This window comes from Acanthaster planci, linkage group LG06, assembly GCF_054643075.1.
Source record: "Acanthaster planci isolate LZ-2023a linkage group LG06, COTS_SCS, whole genome shotgun sequence".
In the NCBI taxonomy this organism is placed as follows: domain Eukaryota; kingdom Metazoa; phylum Echinodermata; class Asteroidea; order Valvatida; family Acanthasteridae; genus Acanthaster; species Acanthaster planci.
The window spans coordinates 21458158-21475130 of NC_141782.1; the positions used below are offsets into that span (position 1 = coordinate 21458158).

The 16973-nt window shown below is 40.0% G+C and overlaps 1 protein-coding gene across 3 annotated transcripts; it reads right to left on the reverse strand.

The window, feature by feature from the left end:
* Nucleotides 1-235: 235 nt before the first annotated feature.
* On the reverse strand, nt 236-16250 carry pepd (peptidase D). 3 transcript variants are annotated; one of them, XR_015425556.1, is made up of 16 exons: nt 15709-15811; nt 13553-13736; nt 9001-9128; nt 8363-8426; nt 8017-8064; nt 7640-7701; nt 6750-6794; nt 6472-6594; nt 5744-5812; nt 5459-5536; nt 4749-4897; nt 4211-4395; nt 3283-3390; nt 2876-2959; nt 344-1576; nt 236-298 (listed from the first exon to the last, which is right to left on the reverse strand). XR_015425556.1 is itself a non-coding variant. In XM_022236396.2 (15 exons), exons 1-15 carry the CDS (start codon nt 16119-16121, stop codon nt 1457-1459), a joined length of 1458 nt encoding a protein of 485 aa, XP_022092088.1. In that variant the 5' UTR covers nt 16122-16250; the 3' UTR covers nt 236-1456. The 3 variants fall into 3 exon arrangements, 2 of the variants coding, with proteins under 2 accessions (XP_022092088.1, XP_086993749.1); XM_022236396.2 differs by lacking the exon at nt 15709-15811 and adding an exon at nt 16111-16250 and having other exon boundaries at nt 236-1576; XM_087137623.1 differs by having other exon boundaries at nt 236-1576.
* Between the last annotated feature and the right edge of the window lie 723 nt (nt 16251-16973).

Consider the following 16973-nt stretch of genomic DNA (forward strand, 5'->3'; position numbering starts at 1 on the left):
TGTTACATTGTATATAATCAACAGCAATATCATCGATACAGTTAGCATTTTAGAAGTTGACTTATTTTGTAGCAAATATTAAAAAGGATCAGTTACGCAGAACGTGTGTTTAACACAAAAACCATAACATAAATGGAGAGTGTTGACTTATTCCATTTGGCTTTGCAACAGTGTGAAGGAATGAACCTCAAGTGTGGACTTAGGTCGAAGCATAAATGTAAAGGACCATTCAGGATTATAAAGCACTTTCTGTTAGGCATTTTATTGTTCTATCATGGAAAACAGTAAGCTGTAAATCCTGACCACATAAAAATTGTGAGCCAATGAAGTTGAAGAGTAGCACAGTGTGTACAGTGTATCAACTTAAAACCTGTCAAAATGGTATTGCTTCATTATGAATTATTTTAACAGCTTCAGTGTTTATTGAAATCAGACACATAAAAGGGCTGTTGAAAGGTCCAATGCTCATTTACCAAGTGTCTCTAATGAGATGAATCTGTATTTAAGAAAGTCGGTGAGACATCGGATTTGTTTTAAGTTTGTGTTGCCCAGACAGACTTCAGATTTAAGTTTCATCTAAGGGTGTAAACCTCACAAAAATGAGGAGGATATATCCTTGTTCATTTCTTGACCAACGGGGGATGAGACATAGGATTATCCTTTCTCGGATTTTTATTCTGGCCCTCAAGAAATGCTGATCCTAACATCTATTTCTCTTCAAGACAATACGAAGCAGCAAAATTAGAAATTGAAAGGGCGGATAATTCAAGATCTCTTAAAGTGTCTTTAATTTTACAGAAAATTAACAGATCAAGCCACTACGGAAGTGCAGTTTATGCTAAAATGAACACAAGACAGGGATATGTGGGCTTCGCAGACTTGCACATGCACATTTCATGTCACATGACTTGTCAACTGATGACGTCATCATCCCATGAGGTCAATTTTTGTGTATCATACATCCCCTTCCGGATAGGAGTAATTAAGTATGTTAGTGTTACCAAGCAAGTATTCATTGTGAGCAGTTACACCAAGTGTACAGCAACCCCTACCAATTTTTCAAATGGAAACAACCCCTACCAATTTTTCAAATGGATAACGCCCCTTGGTACTTGCAGCACAAAAGAAACTTCAGGGATTCTGCATCATCCCCAGTGGTGTAACTGGAGGGGGCCGAAGCACCCCCACTCAAGGCCTGAGGCCTCATATGGGCCCCCTCCCCATTCAGAAATTAAAGATGGAAAAATTCGGGCAACAGTCTGCCTTGGTCGTTGTTTTAATTGTGACAGAAACCATGGAGTGCTTGCTTCCAGAAAATGTGGGCCCCCCAAGTATACCCTCAAAAAATGTACTCAAATTATGCCACTAATGACGGATCCCTCCAGGCAGTGGCAAAAATAAACCGCCTCAGTTAAGCCCCTATCAAGCCCAGATGTCAGCAGAAACAGAGATGATGTTAATCCGTCGACTGTCCCTCGGCCATGAGAGTCTCAATCTCTGCCACTTCTCTGGGAACAAAGGCAGTCAGGTTCTCAGCTCCATTTTCAGTCACCAAAACGTTGTCCTCAATTCGGACCTGTATTTGAATCAAGGCAACTTTAATGGTGGCCCTGACAAAGATGACTATGACCATGAGAACAATAGAAATGACAACATAAATCAACAACAATTTCAGTGATATTTCCATGTCAAATTACTCAGGTCAGGGGTAACAGGGACACAAAAATGTCACACTTTTGGACCCTGAATTTTTTCAGGGTCAGTTTTTTTTCCCGTCTGGACCCTGACTGCGTGAGGGTAACCTTAGTGAGTTTTGGTATTCTTGTGGTATTCTTGTGTTCCGTGTTCACAGTAGCCCAACATTCAGATAATTAGCTGTGCACGCATCATGCCGTTTAAGCATTTATTATTGTCATACCTCTGTCTTGGATACTCTCTGTTCATTGGTGCAGAACGAAACATGACAGGGCGATATATCTGCATATCACACTCACCATAAGACATCTAACTCTGCGGATAGCACGTGGATGCGCACACGACAGAAGAGCTTCGGGAAGTTCGAGAGCGACTGTTGTCACTCATTTAGTCAGTTTTGCACAATACCTGTGATACGTTTTAGCATTAGCTACCAGGGAATTTGATCACTGGTCGCACCAGTATAACAGACTCATTCCCATCCTTGCAGCATATAAGATAATGCAGGGACGGCTAACAAGAGTACATGATATGTGAACTTGTACTCACTGGTACCCGCACTACTTTCACATAAAAGTTTAAGCAATTAAAGAAAGTGAGGAAACAGTGGATATGCAGACGATGTTGTTAAAGTCTGTTATGTTAATTATATAGTTTGACAGTAGGCCTATTTGTCTACTTAACTTCTAAAATTCAGAGCTTGTTTCTGTGGATAAATTCCTCAGCCTCAACATAATTAAGACAGAGGTATGACAAAACAATTGATGACTGTTGTGATGTGGAATATGACGTTTTGAATACCCGTGGGATGCATAGTGCCCCGAGGCAAAGCCGATGCAGCCTTGGGCAAGCATAGCGCCTTTGGCTTCACCTCAGGGTGCTGTGCGTCCCTCGGGTGTTTAAAATTTTATATCACAGCAGTCAACATTTGTTAAATGTAAGCCGGTGTATGCCACACACAAGAGCTTTGACATACGGTCATACAGTGTTGTCATTTTAGTCTGTTCTTCAGTTCAAAGTTCTAGTTCTGTGCTATGATGGAATCACGATCAGCGTTCAAATCTGATTTATATCTACATTCAGTCTTCTGCAAATTTCAACCTTTTTTTCAAACAGAACACTGAAGACTTTATCCATGTCAGTGAGAAACGTAAGCCAATGCTGAAGAGCTAACACTCACCCCACCAAAGCTCTTGAATCTTTCCAAGACATCAGGACAAAGGAACTGCTTCATTTGGGGGTCTTTCAAGGCTGGTTCCAGAGTCTACAATGTAAACATTTGTAAGGACATGAACCCAATTGTAATGAAATTTAGAAGTGTAGCTACTATTCTTAATACATCATTTCAAGTGGCCTTACAATAACTTCATTCAAAATGCAGTATGTAAATTTGATGACAATACCAGCCAAGATTTAATCACGAAGAGTACTTTGGTCTTAAGAAAAAGTTTTGTTCTGCTCCAGTTTCTCCAATTTCTACTACTCAACTATGCTTCTCCCAACTGACAGAAGTTAAAATTGGAATCAAACAAACAGGTCTGCGTTTTGGCTGTTTGGGAAAAACTCTTAGAATAAAGTCACACTTACAGCTGCAATGAAGTAGCACCCTGGTTCAACGGTGATAACCATTCCAGCTTCCAGAACACGAGCCGTCCGAAGGTTGCGAATTCCTGGCCTTTGGATCCTTTCCACACCCTACCAAATAAATGCCATTATTAATCCTAGGTAAGCTTAGGCTCCTTGAATCAGATAAAATTTTACCGTCAGAAGAAACCAAATTCTTGTACTGAAATGAGACATGCTATGTATTAGTGGTTAGGATCACCTCCTTACAGTTTCACAGCATTTTCAGACAAGTTTTCAAAGGTGATTCATTATACAAAGTATGCTAACATACCCTATTCAGAGTAAAATCATTATTTCTTTGTAGATGCATGCAGTGCCACACCATCATTTACACATATATAAGCCTTGTCAATTGTTACTGACTAAAAGAAGACATTTTAATTTGAATTATGTGCATCTAAAACAAGTAAACTCTGCTTCATCCTTGTGCAACACATCGTCTGCAAAACGAGCAAACATCAAGGCAGATGCTGTGTGAGAAATGGCCTGTTTGCGGTTATCTCTTGTCGGTGCACTGTATTGAAAGGCAGTTTCTTGTGTCTAGATCTAGGTCTAGATCTTTGCTGGTTGCAAGTGGCTACATGCTGACAGTCAATACTCATAGGTAGCCCGAGCTCTGAGAAGCCTGTTTCAGGCATAGCCTCAATCTGCCTGCAGGAATGCACACTGCTTCCATTAGTAACAGTGTAAGAACAATATTCAGGCGTGTAGAGATAAACTAACTCGGTTATGGCCTGTCTCAGCAAGGAGGTAAGTATGGGTGCATTAAAATGTTTGAAAAGAAAAAGGATCATTCAAAGGTTTCAAAGGTTCCCTGCATCAGTAAAAACTTCCACAGAGACGTATTTAAAGAGGTCTCTTTTCTTAGTAAACTGCTTTCTAGTTTCACCTTTGGGTAGCCACCAACATCATGGGTGTCACATCCTAGGAAGTGTCCCAGGCCGTGGGGCATGAAGACAGCTCCTAGGTACACCTTCATCATCTCATCAACGTCACCTTGGACTAGGCCATGTCGTTTCAGCTCCTCAAGGATAGTCCGCTCAGCTAGGCAATGCATGTCTGGCCACAGGACACCTGCAAGCGTGGATCAAATGTGTCATGGTAAAATTGCAGATCAGACATGCTATTTCACTGACAGCAACTCCATACCCAGAAATTTCACTAACTTCTTTCTTCCTTGCACTCTCATTAGTCAATCACACAGGCACAAGAAGTGAGCTTGTCCTACAACTAGTTCAACTTTTGTCGCCAACCTCCAAATCCAAAGTAACAGACTGATGAGGATGAGATTTTTTTGGAAAAGGGTGCAACATACAAAAATAGCTTATTTAAAACCCATTTCTCAAGTGCTGACATTTTCCCCATGTGAAAGTTTTTCACAACTTTGTATGACAGATTTCAACTACATGGATCTTGTAGATTTGTACCTGGTTTCATTGCATTGAGCACAGCATGATTCGCCTTCAGAACGGTTTCGTAGATAATGCGTTGGTCAGCCGTGAATTTGCCATTGGCAGGAAAGGCAATTGTGATGTCGGCGGCATATCCGTAATATTCTCCTCCCATGTCTAAGGTGCTGCAGGACACAACAATTGTTTAGGAAACTGAGTTTGTGCGAAAATAATGATACAGTTTGTCCATTTCATGATACCAAAATCAACAGGCATGGTCGTTGGCACTATTATTGAATTGCTTGAGTTGCACTAAGGTCACAATGTTTGCCTTTGACTTGAGAAAAAGATTTGTGACTTTCTTAACTTGGGAGAAAATTACTTCAGACTTGACAAGTAAAAAGGAATGTATCTGTGACTTTCTCTGTTCAAAGCAAACCTCTCTGTTTTCATGACACTAGTATTTTATCATAGGAAATATCAGTACATTGTGGTGGAAAACAAAAAACAGATAGGTCGGACGTGTACGACATTGACTGGGCTGCAACACTAGATTCGGGGCAAGGGTTAAGAATTTTGGCTATCCATTGTTTTAATGAAAAGATATGGCCTTTGGTTATGTTCATAAATGATGTCCAGATTGTTTCTTATTAAATGGTCCAAAAGTATTCCAAAGACAGCAAAGTCAAACCAGTGCCCAGAAAATAAGTACACATTTCACATTTGTGTGATAAAATGAGACCCACCATATGTCTCCATCTTGGATTTGCCTGTTGTTGGGTGCTCCGGCGTGTCCATAGTGTAAGACAGAAGAGTTGTGTCCACTACAATGATTAAAGACACATTCAAAAAGACTTGGAAACCAAAATTCTGAACAAGATGTCAGACGGTTCAACATTAACTGAATTTAATGAGAAATGTTAAAGAAACTCAAAAATGAGAAATGAAATGAGAGATTTCAGGTCTTGAATAGCTTGAATGGCTGGCTTAATGCCAAGAGTTACCAAGATGTACAGTGTAGGTGTCCTTACCTGGCACAAATGCAGGTGTAGGCCACTTTGCGACATCCGCCATGGTAGTACACATGGTACCGGAATGTACTGAGTGGAAACATCAAATGTACATTCAATTATCATGGACTGCATGAACTCCACGTAAGTTGGTTTGCGTGAACCAATACATCTAAGGACTGAGCAAGGATTATGGGGTAACCAGTGGACGAATCATGACACGATGACCCTAAACAACAATATTAAATAATGACAAAAAAGAGCCGCTTGGCCACTAAGTGACTGTAGTGACCAACGTGGAATCTATGTCTATCCTTTATATAACGGGTTTTGCCGTTATCTTGAAAATATGTCTATTCTGTTAGTATAGTTTGGACTAAAGAATGATTGTCTCTAGTCGAATTACCATCAAATGTTGTCATGGTAACTCATGGTCCCCATTCCCTGCTGTGCATTCAGATACTGTGAGGTAGCTATTGGTAATCAGTGATACAAATAACCTTGGTTAAATGGACCTGAACAATCAACTAGACTTTTTACAATGGCATCAATTTTCCTTCAGAGTTTTTATGCATTGCATTGTGGGATACTTCCCCAGATAACCCACTCGGCAGGTCGGTTACTTTGGCCACCTCTAAGAAAGCATAAAAGTCATGTAAGCATCAAATCGAACATATAGGTTGGTATATGGTTGGTAGAACATACTGTATAGTGCCCTCTACTGTTCCTGCACACAGCCAATGGCCTACCTCTCTAGCTGGTATTCCATCAGACCAGGCTGAGCCTTGCGCATGACATCCTTATGAGCCTCACAACTCAGAGCACAGACATAGCGAAGGATCTCCAATTCACCCGCGCTCTTGAAGACACGACTACAAACAGAGCAAAGGACAGAACTCTGGCCCAGTAATCAAACTACTTAAAATTTCGGTTCAGCAACCTGATGGTCCATCTGACTTTGCAAATTAATTTCAGATGCAAAAACAAATTTATGTTAAAATGATTTAAGAGTAAAATCTGAGCTTACCATTCGCATATTTCAGGATAAAGGAGAGCGTTATTCACTTTAAACCTGCCAAAATAAAACAGGATTAAAATAATGTAAGAAATTGAAGTGGTTTGTAACTTTGGCAAACATAAACACAACTTGATGCTTCAAGACTAAGCAGTTTTTTTTATGGTGCTTTTTGGAAGTCAAATACAAGCCTAAGGTTGCAGACAGCAAGTTAAGAGGCGGTAGCTGCCAAGGGATGCTGGGTTTCAAAGCTTGCCCTGAGGGAAAAAGTCTTCATATTTCATCCGATTTAAAAAAGGATTTTTTTCCTAAACATATACATGTACAATGCAACATTACAGGTTTATAAACTGTACATGCCAACAATAATTTTTTATCTGATCTGAACCTTGTTGCAGTCTTAAGCGTTTAAAGAAGGGACCTTTGTTCTTGAAATACATGTACAAACAAACACCAAATATACAACTGCTTGAATTATGTTCATCTTTGACCTATCCATTTCATGGACATGTCAAAGATGAATACAATTTTATACTAATACCCTTTAGGAACGTTTGAGGAACAATGCTACCCGAAGTCCAAATAAACAATTCAGTCCGCACAGAAAGTGTGCTAGATGTGCTGTAAATGCATGCTGAAACCAAAACCACCATTATCCGACAATAACCTTGATACATTACCTTTCTATTCAACAAGTTCTTCAAAACACCTGATCTATTCTTAACCTTGATCTTTCAAAATTTCTGCCAGAAATTACGTACATACATGTATGTCTGTCACTATCTCGCAAGTTAAGATTTTTGGTAAAATTTTGATTGCTGATAGGTGAAATGTTCACTTTTACATTTAGGAAAATAAACCCAGCTTGTTTCAGGATTAATTTGTCAAAAGACCAGTCTTACTTGTCGATGCCGTCAAATACTGCCTCATGTGATGTTAACCCACTGTCTGAGTTGACGCCTTTCTGTAGGAGACAGACATGGCAGAAAATGAACAGCAGATTGTGGGCACAGCTTGTACACGTAAGTGCGCAGGTTTTGCTTAATTCATGGTAGCTGTAAGGAAGTGCATGCAAACTCCAGCAAGAAAATCTGCTTACAGCAGTGATGCAGCAACTGAAATCTCCATGCACTTACAAGCACAAGAACTTCTAGGCTGTGAATCAAGCTTAAGATTAATATCATTTTTTTCTCCTAAAACAGGCACAATTTTTCTTCCGGAGGGGGGGTCTTTTAAACAACTCCATAAAATGCTCCATAGAATCTTTCCTGTAGCTTACCAGAGTAAGAAGTGTACTAGGCTTCATTGCTTCCAGTACAGTTACAATCTGAAACATGAGTAAAATAGAGTTAACATGTATCATGATTGCCCCTGCACTGGTCCTGCAGTTACCCGTTACATGTACTTTGTATATTAACAGTACTAATGTACACATTATAAGATTAGGAGTTCTCATTGCTTTCAACCAAACTCCATACAACATGTGAAAAAAAACTTTGGAGGATCTGAGGACTGTTAGGGTTAAATAATCTTTCCTCAGAGCACTTGCTTTTAAACTTACAATGACCGTTTCAAGAGATTTAATTAGTGCACATTGTCAACTTAATCAGAAAATAACTATGTACCTCTTCCACATAGTGAACCTCATCTACTGCATATCGCTCTTTGAGAACTTCATTGGATGGCAAGCTAAAGAGGAAAGGTTGCAAAATAGCATTTATTTTGGTCCTTTCTTTAAGCCTACATATGCAGTTTATCTCCAAGTCAATTATCAACAAATTAAAAAACCACTCCAGGTAGATGAACATGTGACTACAAAGACAAAGAATTATAAGTTATTATTACTTTCTTTTGTAACGGTAAAAAGTTACTAAAGAATGAATGAATGAATGCATAAACTGCATTTGCACATGTAGGATGTACGATGTACATGTACATACAAGTATGGTGTGAATGGCTCTTGGTGAAAAAAACACAGCTCGTTAAAATTTCATGCCCTGTTTGTGGTTCAGAAATTCAAACAAGTTATTGTTTTTTAGCATGCATCCAACTTTTTGTCTAAAGTATCTTGCTGGAGAGTGTTAGAGATATTTAACTATTCTCTGTCGCCACTTAATAAGAAGCCAACATTTTCAAGAAGTGAATTTTGATGAATCAAAAAGGAAAATTGTAACCAAATTATTGATAATGATATACTGATGGATTAATCCAGCAACCATATATTACTCGCCGACCTATAAATGACATCATAAGTTAAACTCACTCTCCCATGTACACAATGTATGCCTCTGGTATCTTGGGTGCAAACAGCACTGTCTTCCCCGTATCCACGGCCACAGCACCATAGAAACCCGGAAGCTCAACACCAAAAGTCCACATGAAGAATGATTCCTTCAAAGTGCAGATTCAAAAAGAAAAAAGTGTCAAACCTCCAGAGAATCTACATATCAGTGAAGAGTGTGGGGGTGAAACCATACATGTTCTCACCGAGAAAAAATGAAATAAACAGAAAAGATTGAACAAACTGTACACAGATGTGAAGGTCTCTGCAATAAAAGAATTACATGTATACAACTCAAAATTTTCATGGGTGGCGGTGCTCCGAACTCCCATTTTAGGTTCACTGGGAACTGATAAAAATATTGAAAGGGGAGCACAGGATGGCCAGGGTTCAAGGTCCCAATTTAGACCCCCCCTTTTTGTTTATTCCCTTGGGCATATCAGTATTTGAGAATCTTACCAGTCAATTGTTTTCACAATAAATAGTAGTTGAGACATGTTTGTTTTCATATTGATGAATATTGATGATTTTCATTCCATTTCCTTTCATTGCATATCATTTTTAGCTGCTGCAGCCACACTGCCAAAGCAGCTATTGTTTTCGTTCTCTGGGCCGCGATGGTGGGTCGCGATGGTGAAGTATGGGACACTTTTCAAGAGACGGGAACAGAAACTCCTCAAAATGCCTTTCTTTCTCTTCATTTGTAACAATGAACAATGTCACAGACAGTTCGCAGCGGTTTTTGAGAAAACATTGGGATTCAGAGGGCGAAAAGTGGGCGATTGCGCAATGCCCATTTATACACGTCAATCTAGTGGGAGGATGGGGGTTAGGGTGATTTTTACTAAGTCAAAACATGACCCACGTCAGAAGACTGAATGTTTCGGCGTAATGAACTTCTACGAAGTACACAAGTTGGTGTTAACAGGATCAAGCCTAGAGAGACATGCTTTACCAGTAGGTCATGAAACCGGATTGAAAAAAATAAACTATAGCTCACAAAATATACAAATTATGTTTAGAGAAGGCTCTGATTCAGAAGCAGCTCTGTGGTTGTTCACAAGCACATTCCTCTAGTCTTTACTTGTTTCCTTATCTTGTCCTTACCTTTCTTCCCTGGGCCAGGGGGCAAATTTCTCATTATTCCCCTTCCTTGCAATGCCCATATAGCAGGCCAGCACCTGTTGCTTATCTGAATCAAACAAGCCATCTTCTAAAACAAGACCCTAGAACCTAAGTTGTATTGATGGTTGTGTAGGGTGAGAGAAAGCCCACCAGTGAGAATGGTACAGTCCAGCCAAGTGGGCAGACTGAGGAGTACAGATAAGTGCTATGCTGGGTGTGCTTGCCTTTAGAGTGACCAACACATTTCAGCACAATTTATCTTAATTTTCTGCAGTCTTTTTTCAGGTATGTGTTTTTAATGTTTCATTTTTTAGTAAAGAATCAGAAGTGCTAGATTATCCAAAACTGGAATAGTTTGAATCCTCCTAAAAGTAACAAGGAGTGAAGATTACTTAGAGTTTTTACAGTCAGGGTTATTTTGGGGGTCTTGCCAGTCGACTAGTGTTATCTGACTTTTTATAGTTTTCTGTCCAAGTCTAGCAATTGACAGTATGTCAACAGGAATGCTTGGATTTGATGTTAGTGGCTGAATTTTTGTTTCCTTGCTCAATGCTTAACCATGGAGGAAGGAAATCTGTTTTCCTGTCTCCATGATTTAACCATAGAGCTAGGAAACTTGAGCCTTGTGTAACCAAATATTAAATAATGCACAGAGCAAGGAAGTTTTCCATCTTGTTTACCGCTAAAATCTTTTAGTAACTTTATAGCTATAGGTTTTATAGCTAGGAAAAGTTTGTACATTGTCTCTAAAAAGAGTTGATGTACATGTACACAAGGTGCTGTACAGGTACTGTGTACATGTACATGTATGTACATGTACATATTCTGCACAAGATGGTTCAGATAGGCCTGCCATGTACATGTATAATTTGGTAGGGTAGCAGTGCCTGGGTGGACATTCCTTAGACATGTGGTCACTCCCTTATCATGATCAGGCCCTGGGGGTTTAGCCAATGGCCTGTTTATATTGAGGGGAGCAGGTGCTTTAGCCTGGGTTGGAGCATGTGTCTTCAGTTTCCTCCATGACTGGAGCGTGGTCAGAGTGGTTTTATTGCTTACAGTGTCACTGACATCCCCTGGATATGCCACTTTTGCTAATCAATTGATAAGAAAAAATTACTCAGGCTGCCAACTGCAATCATCTCCCATGTAATCCTACATGTACCTCTGAACAGCCTGGATTCATGGGTTTGTTCACCTTAAACTACTGGGCCTCCCCTAAGCAGGAACAAAAAAAAAATCTGAGCCTGTCCCTGGCCAAGTGCAATTCAATTGTGTACAAACATTGTCCAGATGTGAGTCTTTCTGTATTTTTTACATCAACGGGTGCCTAGCTTGCCCAGGCCTAGTCTTGGTTTCAAGACGTTAGTGCTTTATAGTGGACACTGTGCATAGTGCGCCTCCTCATGAATCATAATTAGACTGTGCGCCAGCTCGCACTAACGTCTTGGGAATCTTGCAGCAGTGTTTTAACTTGTTCTTTATTTTTCCCGCGGCTTTCCAAGGGAACCAATCAGCACTTGCTAAATTGCGTGCATAATAAATTTCAATGACCTGAATAATACACCATGGTAAGGTCACATGCACCATGGCTGTCTGCAGTCCCGTCAACACAGACAAAACCTAGGCGTCTGTATGGAGTTACCACGGAGTAGGCGTACTACCGTAGGTCATGACAGAGGATGCTGTTCTCGGTGACCCATAATCAAGTACAGTCTGTATGCCCTTCCCAGCTAACTAAAGCGTCCTTAGAGACCACGTAGACCTTAACCTTCAAGGATGGAGTACCCGGACTGCAAGTTGGTTGTCATTTTCTTGCTGCACGTGCAGGTTTAGGTGCCGCTTGTGTTAGTAATTTGGCCTCATCAGGCCCAGCATGCTCATTGTGAGTTGCAAAAAAACGAGACCGTATTTCTTGCGTGGTGTCAGACATTAGACAACGATTTTGTTTTCCGAATTTTTCTGCAACAGATATCACAAACATGACTATCCCAGGCCCTGCCTGTGACCCATAAACAACCTTTTGAAGGCTGTTCTGCCCCTTATAGGGTCCAGTCTACTAATTCAAGCCCCATTGAAAACAATGTAAAATCAGCACTGTTCAGGGCCCAATAGCACGCACGCCAACATCCCTGAGATTTCTGAAACACAAATTAAATTCTTGTCTGGTCACTTACCTTTCAATTTCTTTTCAATTTTTTGTGGGTTAACCAATTACATTTTTAATCTTTCCCGCAAAACAAAAATCACCCCCCAAAAAGTGATTTTTCCAAAGTCTGATTGCAGCCATTTTTCAAGTGGCAACCCTCAACTTTCTTGGGCACTTAGGACCATTTTTCAACCGTAGTTTTTAGCCCTTCTGCTCTCATATGAAAGCTCAAAGACCCAGGGAGTTGATCCCGGCAAAGATTTACACAATCTTATCATTTTGGGGGCCAAACAATCTCCTTTTTCAAAAGATACTGTGGGGGGGCACTTTTAATGCTAATGAGCTGGCCAGAAATTCTCACTTGAATTAGTGGTCTGCACACTTAGAAGCTCAGTGGCTTTCCAGAAGGCAGTGCCTGGGTAATTCTACCCCAGTAGATAGCAAAGCCAAAGGCTATTTCATGTGCCTTGTTACCCTTTGGAGCAGTTACTGAAAGCAAACATAGAACTGCTGTAGGGTCAAAGCTCACCACCTTTTCCTGTTTTTTTTTTGGGGGGGTGGAATTTTATGGTGTGAGGGTGCAGAGGAAGGAAATTTATGTTCAAAATGGATAATAATGGGATTATAGACCAGGTGTCACCACAATCCCCATATAAATTTGTAAATGGGAAAAAAAATACACACAGTGAAGGAAGGATAACGTAATTACCATCCTTCTTAGTGTTTCTTCTTGGGAGGCAAGTTCCATGCCAAGGTACATGTATGCCATAGTAACAGGAGTGGTGGCCACAAGGATCTTAGAACTGTTTCCAGAGGAGTATGTGGCAACCAAAATATTACATTCTACTTACTTGAGATGCAGATTGCGTGAAGTTTGTTGATAAAGTTGACTGGCAGTGTTATTTTATTAAGTGATGGTTGCCAACTTTTTAAGTGCGACTCTTGGCAGTGCTTTAAAGTAAACAACACATTTCAGCAGTCTATCTTCTGCCTTCCTTTTTCGGAATAAAGAGTCAGTACATCACAGTTGCCGTGGGAGCCATTTCGCCGATTCGAGTCTCCCCCCATTCAAAAACCCACACTACCCATCCCAGTAACAGGAAAACCAGGAGGATGTGGGTTCAATTCCAACCTGAGTGGAGTAATGAAATTTTTCCACAGCCTTTGGCAAACAAGTACGTATACTGTTACAATACTTAAATATATGTCCACATTATGTGACAGGCAAAACACCCAATACAGTGTACAGATGATGTTTACCTGACGAAATACCAGCTCTATATCTGTACAGTACTGGTTGATGTCCTTTCCTCCCTCCAACAGCACAATGGCACCTGCAGGGACATCCTGATTGGCTCGTAGACGCGTCAGCAGACGTCCCCTATTGTCAGCGTGAAGACTAACATGGACAGATAGCGTGTTACCGCCCTGAGAGTAAACGGGCCTGCAAAAATAAGGCCAAGTTTGAGTCACTCCTTGAGAAAGTAAATTCCTCTAACGTTTAGAAGCGCAGGGACATAGAAGGTATAAAAATATATATATCGCAACCTGATAAAGTTGTAGCTACATGAACATGTACATGTATTCCCATGGGTCAAGAAATGTGTGGCTGTTCTTACAAGGTTGGAAAAGCACCAGCTGACTGTGCACCACCTCATGCCAATCTCCTAACAAGGAAGTTGTTCTCGGGACAATATGGCTAGAGGGGTCTTTAGTATTCATGACACATTAGGTGCTCCATACTTGTGATGAAAGATTCCGTAACAGCCAAACCAGAGCATGTATAGAGGGGCTTGTGGGATACTGAAACAATGGAAGGTACCTCACTAAAAGGCCAGTTTTGACCCTTGTGGGGTACTAAAGTGGTACCCCACAAGATTTTCACGAAATAGATATTTCAGATTTACTCAAAAAGGAGGAGTTTCAAGTGCCATTCATCTGTGGCAAAATGAAGGATTTTAAATAAAAAATTCATCCGATAAACTTGTGTTCAGTTGATTGTAAAGCAGGCTAAGCTTATATGTTGTGGTTGCCATCAGAGTTCATTGTCTGGCAAGCATCATTACCTCGACCTACAGCAAAACGTCCTAAGCAGTGCATGATGGGCAATGGTCCAGGAAAAAAAAACTTTTTTCCAAACCGATAGGCCTACATGTGTGCACATGTATATATATTCAATAATTTAAAACAAGTTGGGTGTATTTAGAGGTTTTTTTTTAAATTGTTCTGTGCAACTGATTTTGTGTGAATCTCACTTTCAATCCATGTATACGTGTACTTGAATTATAATTAATGGAAGTAAAAATGTTCTTGACTCTAAACTTTAAGCTGTGTTCGTCTCCTTTTTATTATCAGAACTTTAACGACTATCATTATTATTTTTACAGGAGTTGTTATGAATTTTCTGTGCTAATATCATGGCCAGGAACCAAGCCAAAGAAAAAATGAGGACATGCATCCCTTTCAGGGATGTGCATCCTGAATGTCGGTAACTTCACGTATGTTCACTCCCATGCCCTTCTGCACCACTTAGTTTAGAGTTAGCACATGCGCACTCGATCACTTTATTTCGAGGCAGGCGATGTCGGACATCATTCTGACACTTCTTTCTGCAGATGGAGACCATCATTTATTTTTAACAAAATACAAACAAATGAAGTTCATGGATATAATAACATAATGGATATAATATAACATTAACCACCGTATAATATGAACCCAGTTGCACAAATTCAAATTTGAAACAAATTCTGAAAAAGTGATTTTTACAAAAAATAAACACGATTAGATTTCAAAGAAAATACGTCCACGATCTTTCCCATTATAAAACAATCTCTCCAGTTTATCCAAACAAACGAAATAAAGTGCCGTGTGTATTAAGGCCCAATTAAAACATCGGTACATGTAGTATTTTCCAGTTATTGCAAATTGAATATTTTGTACGAGAATCATTTGTCCGTAGTAGTGCATGTATATGTATATATGCATTGATGGAGTACGTGTACATGTACACTGTACATGTGCACACATAAATCATGGCTGACCTGTCGACAGACAGCCAAAATTGAAATTGATCAAACTAACAAAGGACAATTCGCAATAGCTTAAACATAACATGGTAACCTTTTACAAACACTCTTTCAATTATTAAAATATGCAGCATGTGTGGAGAAACTGGAGAACAATTCAAAATTTTGATTTTAAAACACCTTTTTTTACGTTCGGAAATGTAACGTCCGCAGACATCTTTCATCCCATTTCCTGCCAAATGTCACTTAGGATTAACAAGAAACACATCACAAAATGAAATCTGAATCCTGATTATATTTCTCTGGTATAAATTCAGCAAAATTTTACACAATGCGGAAGATCTCCGCAGATGGATTTTAGTACAGTTGTCTGCTGGCTTGCATTACCATTTCAACAAGCACCAGGAAGTGAATGTGACTTTGCTGAATTTTAGCACATGCGAGTAAGTGGAAGGGGTGAACATATGTGACTTATTTAACGTTCGAATAAGCCTTATACTCCTTTTTCCTTCCCACAATGCCTTTCTACCATTATGCAAAATCACTCATCATGCAGCATCAACAATAAGGCTTTTATCAGTCCTTTACTTGTTCAACATTGAATGTCAACGAGGAACTAACATCGGTACGCCAAGCTAAAAGTCTTTGTACACAACCAACAAAGTGGAGTCAGCATTTGCGAGCATGGTCGGGGTGGTGCCGCAGTACACGCCCCCATCAGCAGAAAATGCCATAAATACAGGGGCCTAGAAGTACATATGAGCCCGTGCGTTTAATACATGTACTTACGAAGCTGGCATGACTTTTTTGGTAGTGTATGTTATCTTCAATCAGCTGTCCAAGTTCGATCAACGTGCATCAACAGCTCTGACAAGAAGTATGCACATGCACTATACCAGGACTACGTACATGTATGACACTTGGGCTTCAATCAACAGAACAATGGTTCCCATGTGACAACTGAGCAATAGTTGAAAATCACGTGTGTTCGGGCACGTGATCGTCTCGATTTTACGCGTGAGAACTATACAACATACGGAAGCTTGTGAACATGTTGAAAGAGGAGTCGGTACTGTGACGGATTGTTACGTTAGACTTTGTAAGAGTACATGTAAGCTTATTCATTTGGTTAAAGTGGTACGGGATCAGGTCAACTCGGACCAATGCCAACTTGGATCCAAGACCAACTCGGACCCACGCCAACTCGGACCCACCTCGAGTCAACTCGGACCCACAGAGTCTTATGGTTGCACTACACCAAATACTTTTTGTGAAAGAAATACTCTGACTCACAAACTATCAATCCCAAATTCGGAATTTATATAAATAATTTTATGATCCCTTGTGATTATGGCCCGTCTTATTGTAAAAGATAAAAAAACGTGGGATCACAAAATATTAATAATGAGCTTGCGAGCAGACATCCAACTCTTCAAAACTGTCTCCAAGTTTAAGACAATAGAAAAAAAATTCCACATTTTTATTTTAAAATGATTTGATTTGTGTTGTTCGAAATTACCAACCTATTTGTGTTATTTGGACAGTCAGTTTAGGCCTGTATGGATGAATTCCTCCATCTGCCTAAATTTTGCCGGTATTCGGGGGGGATGGGGCAAGGTGGACGTGGAAGACTTGCCAGGCCGAAGAGTGAA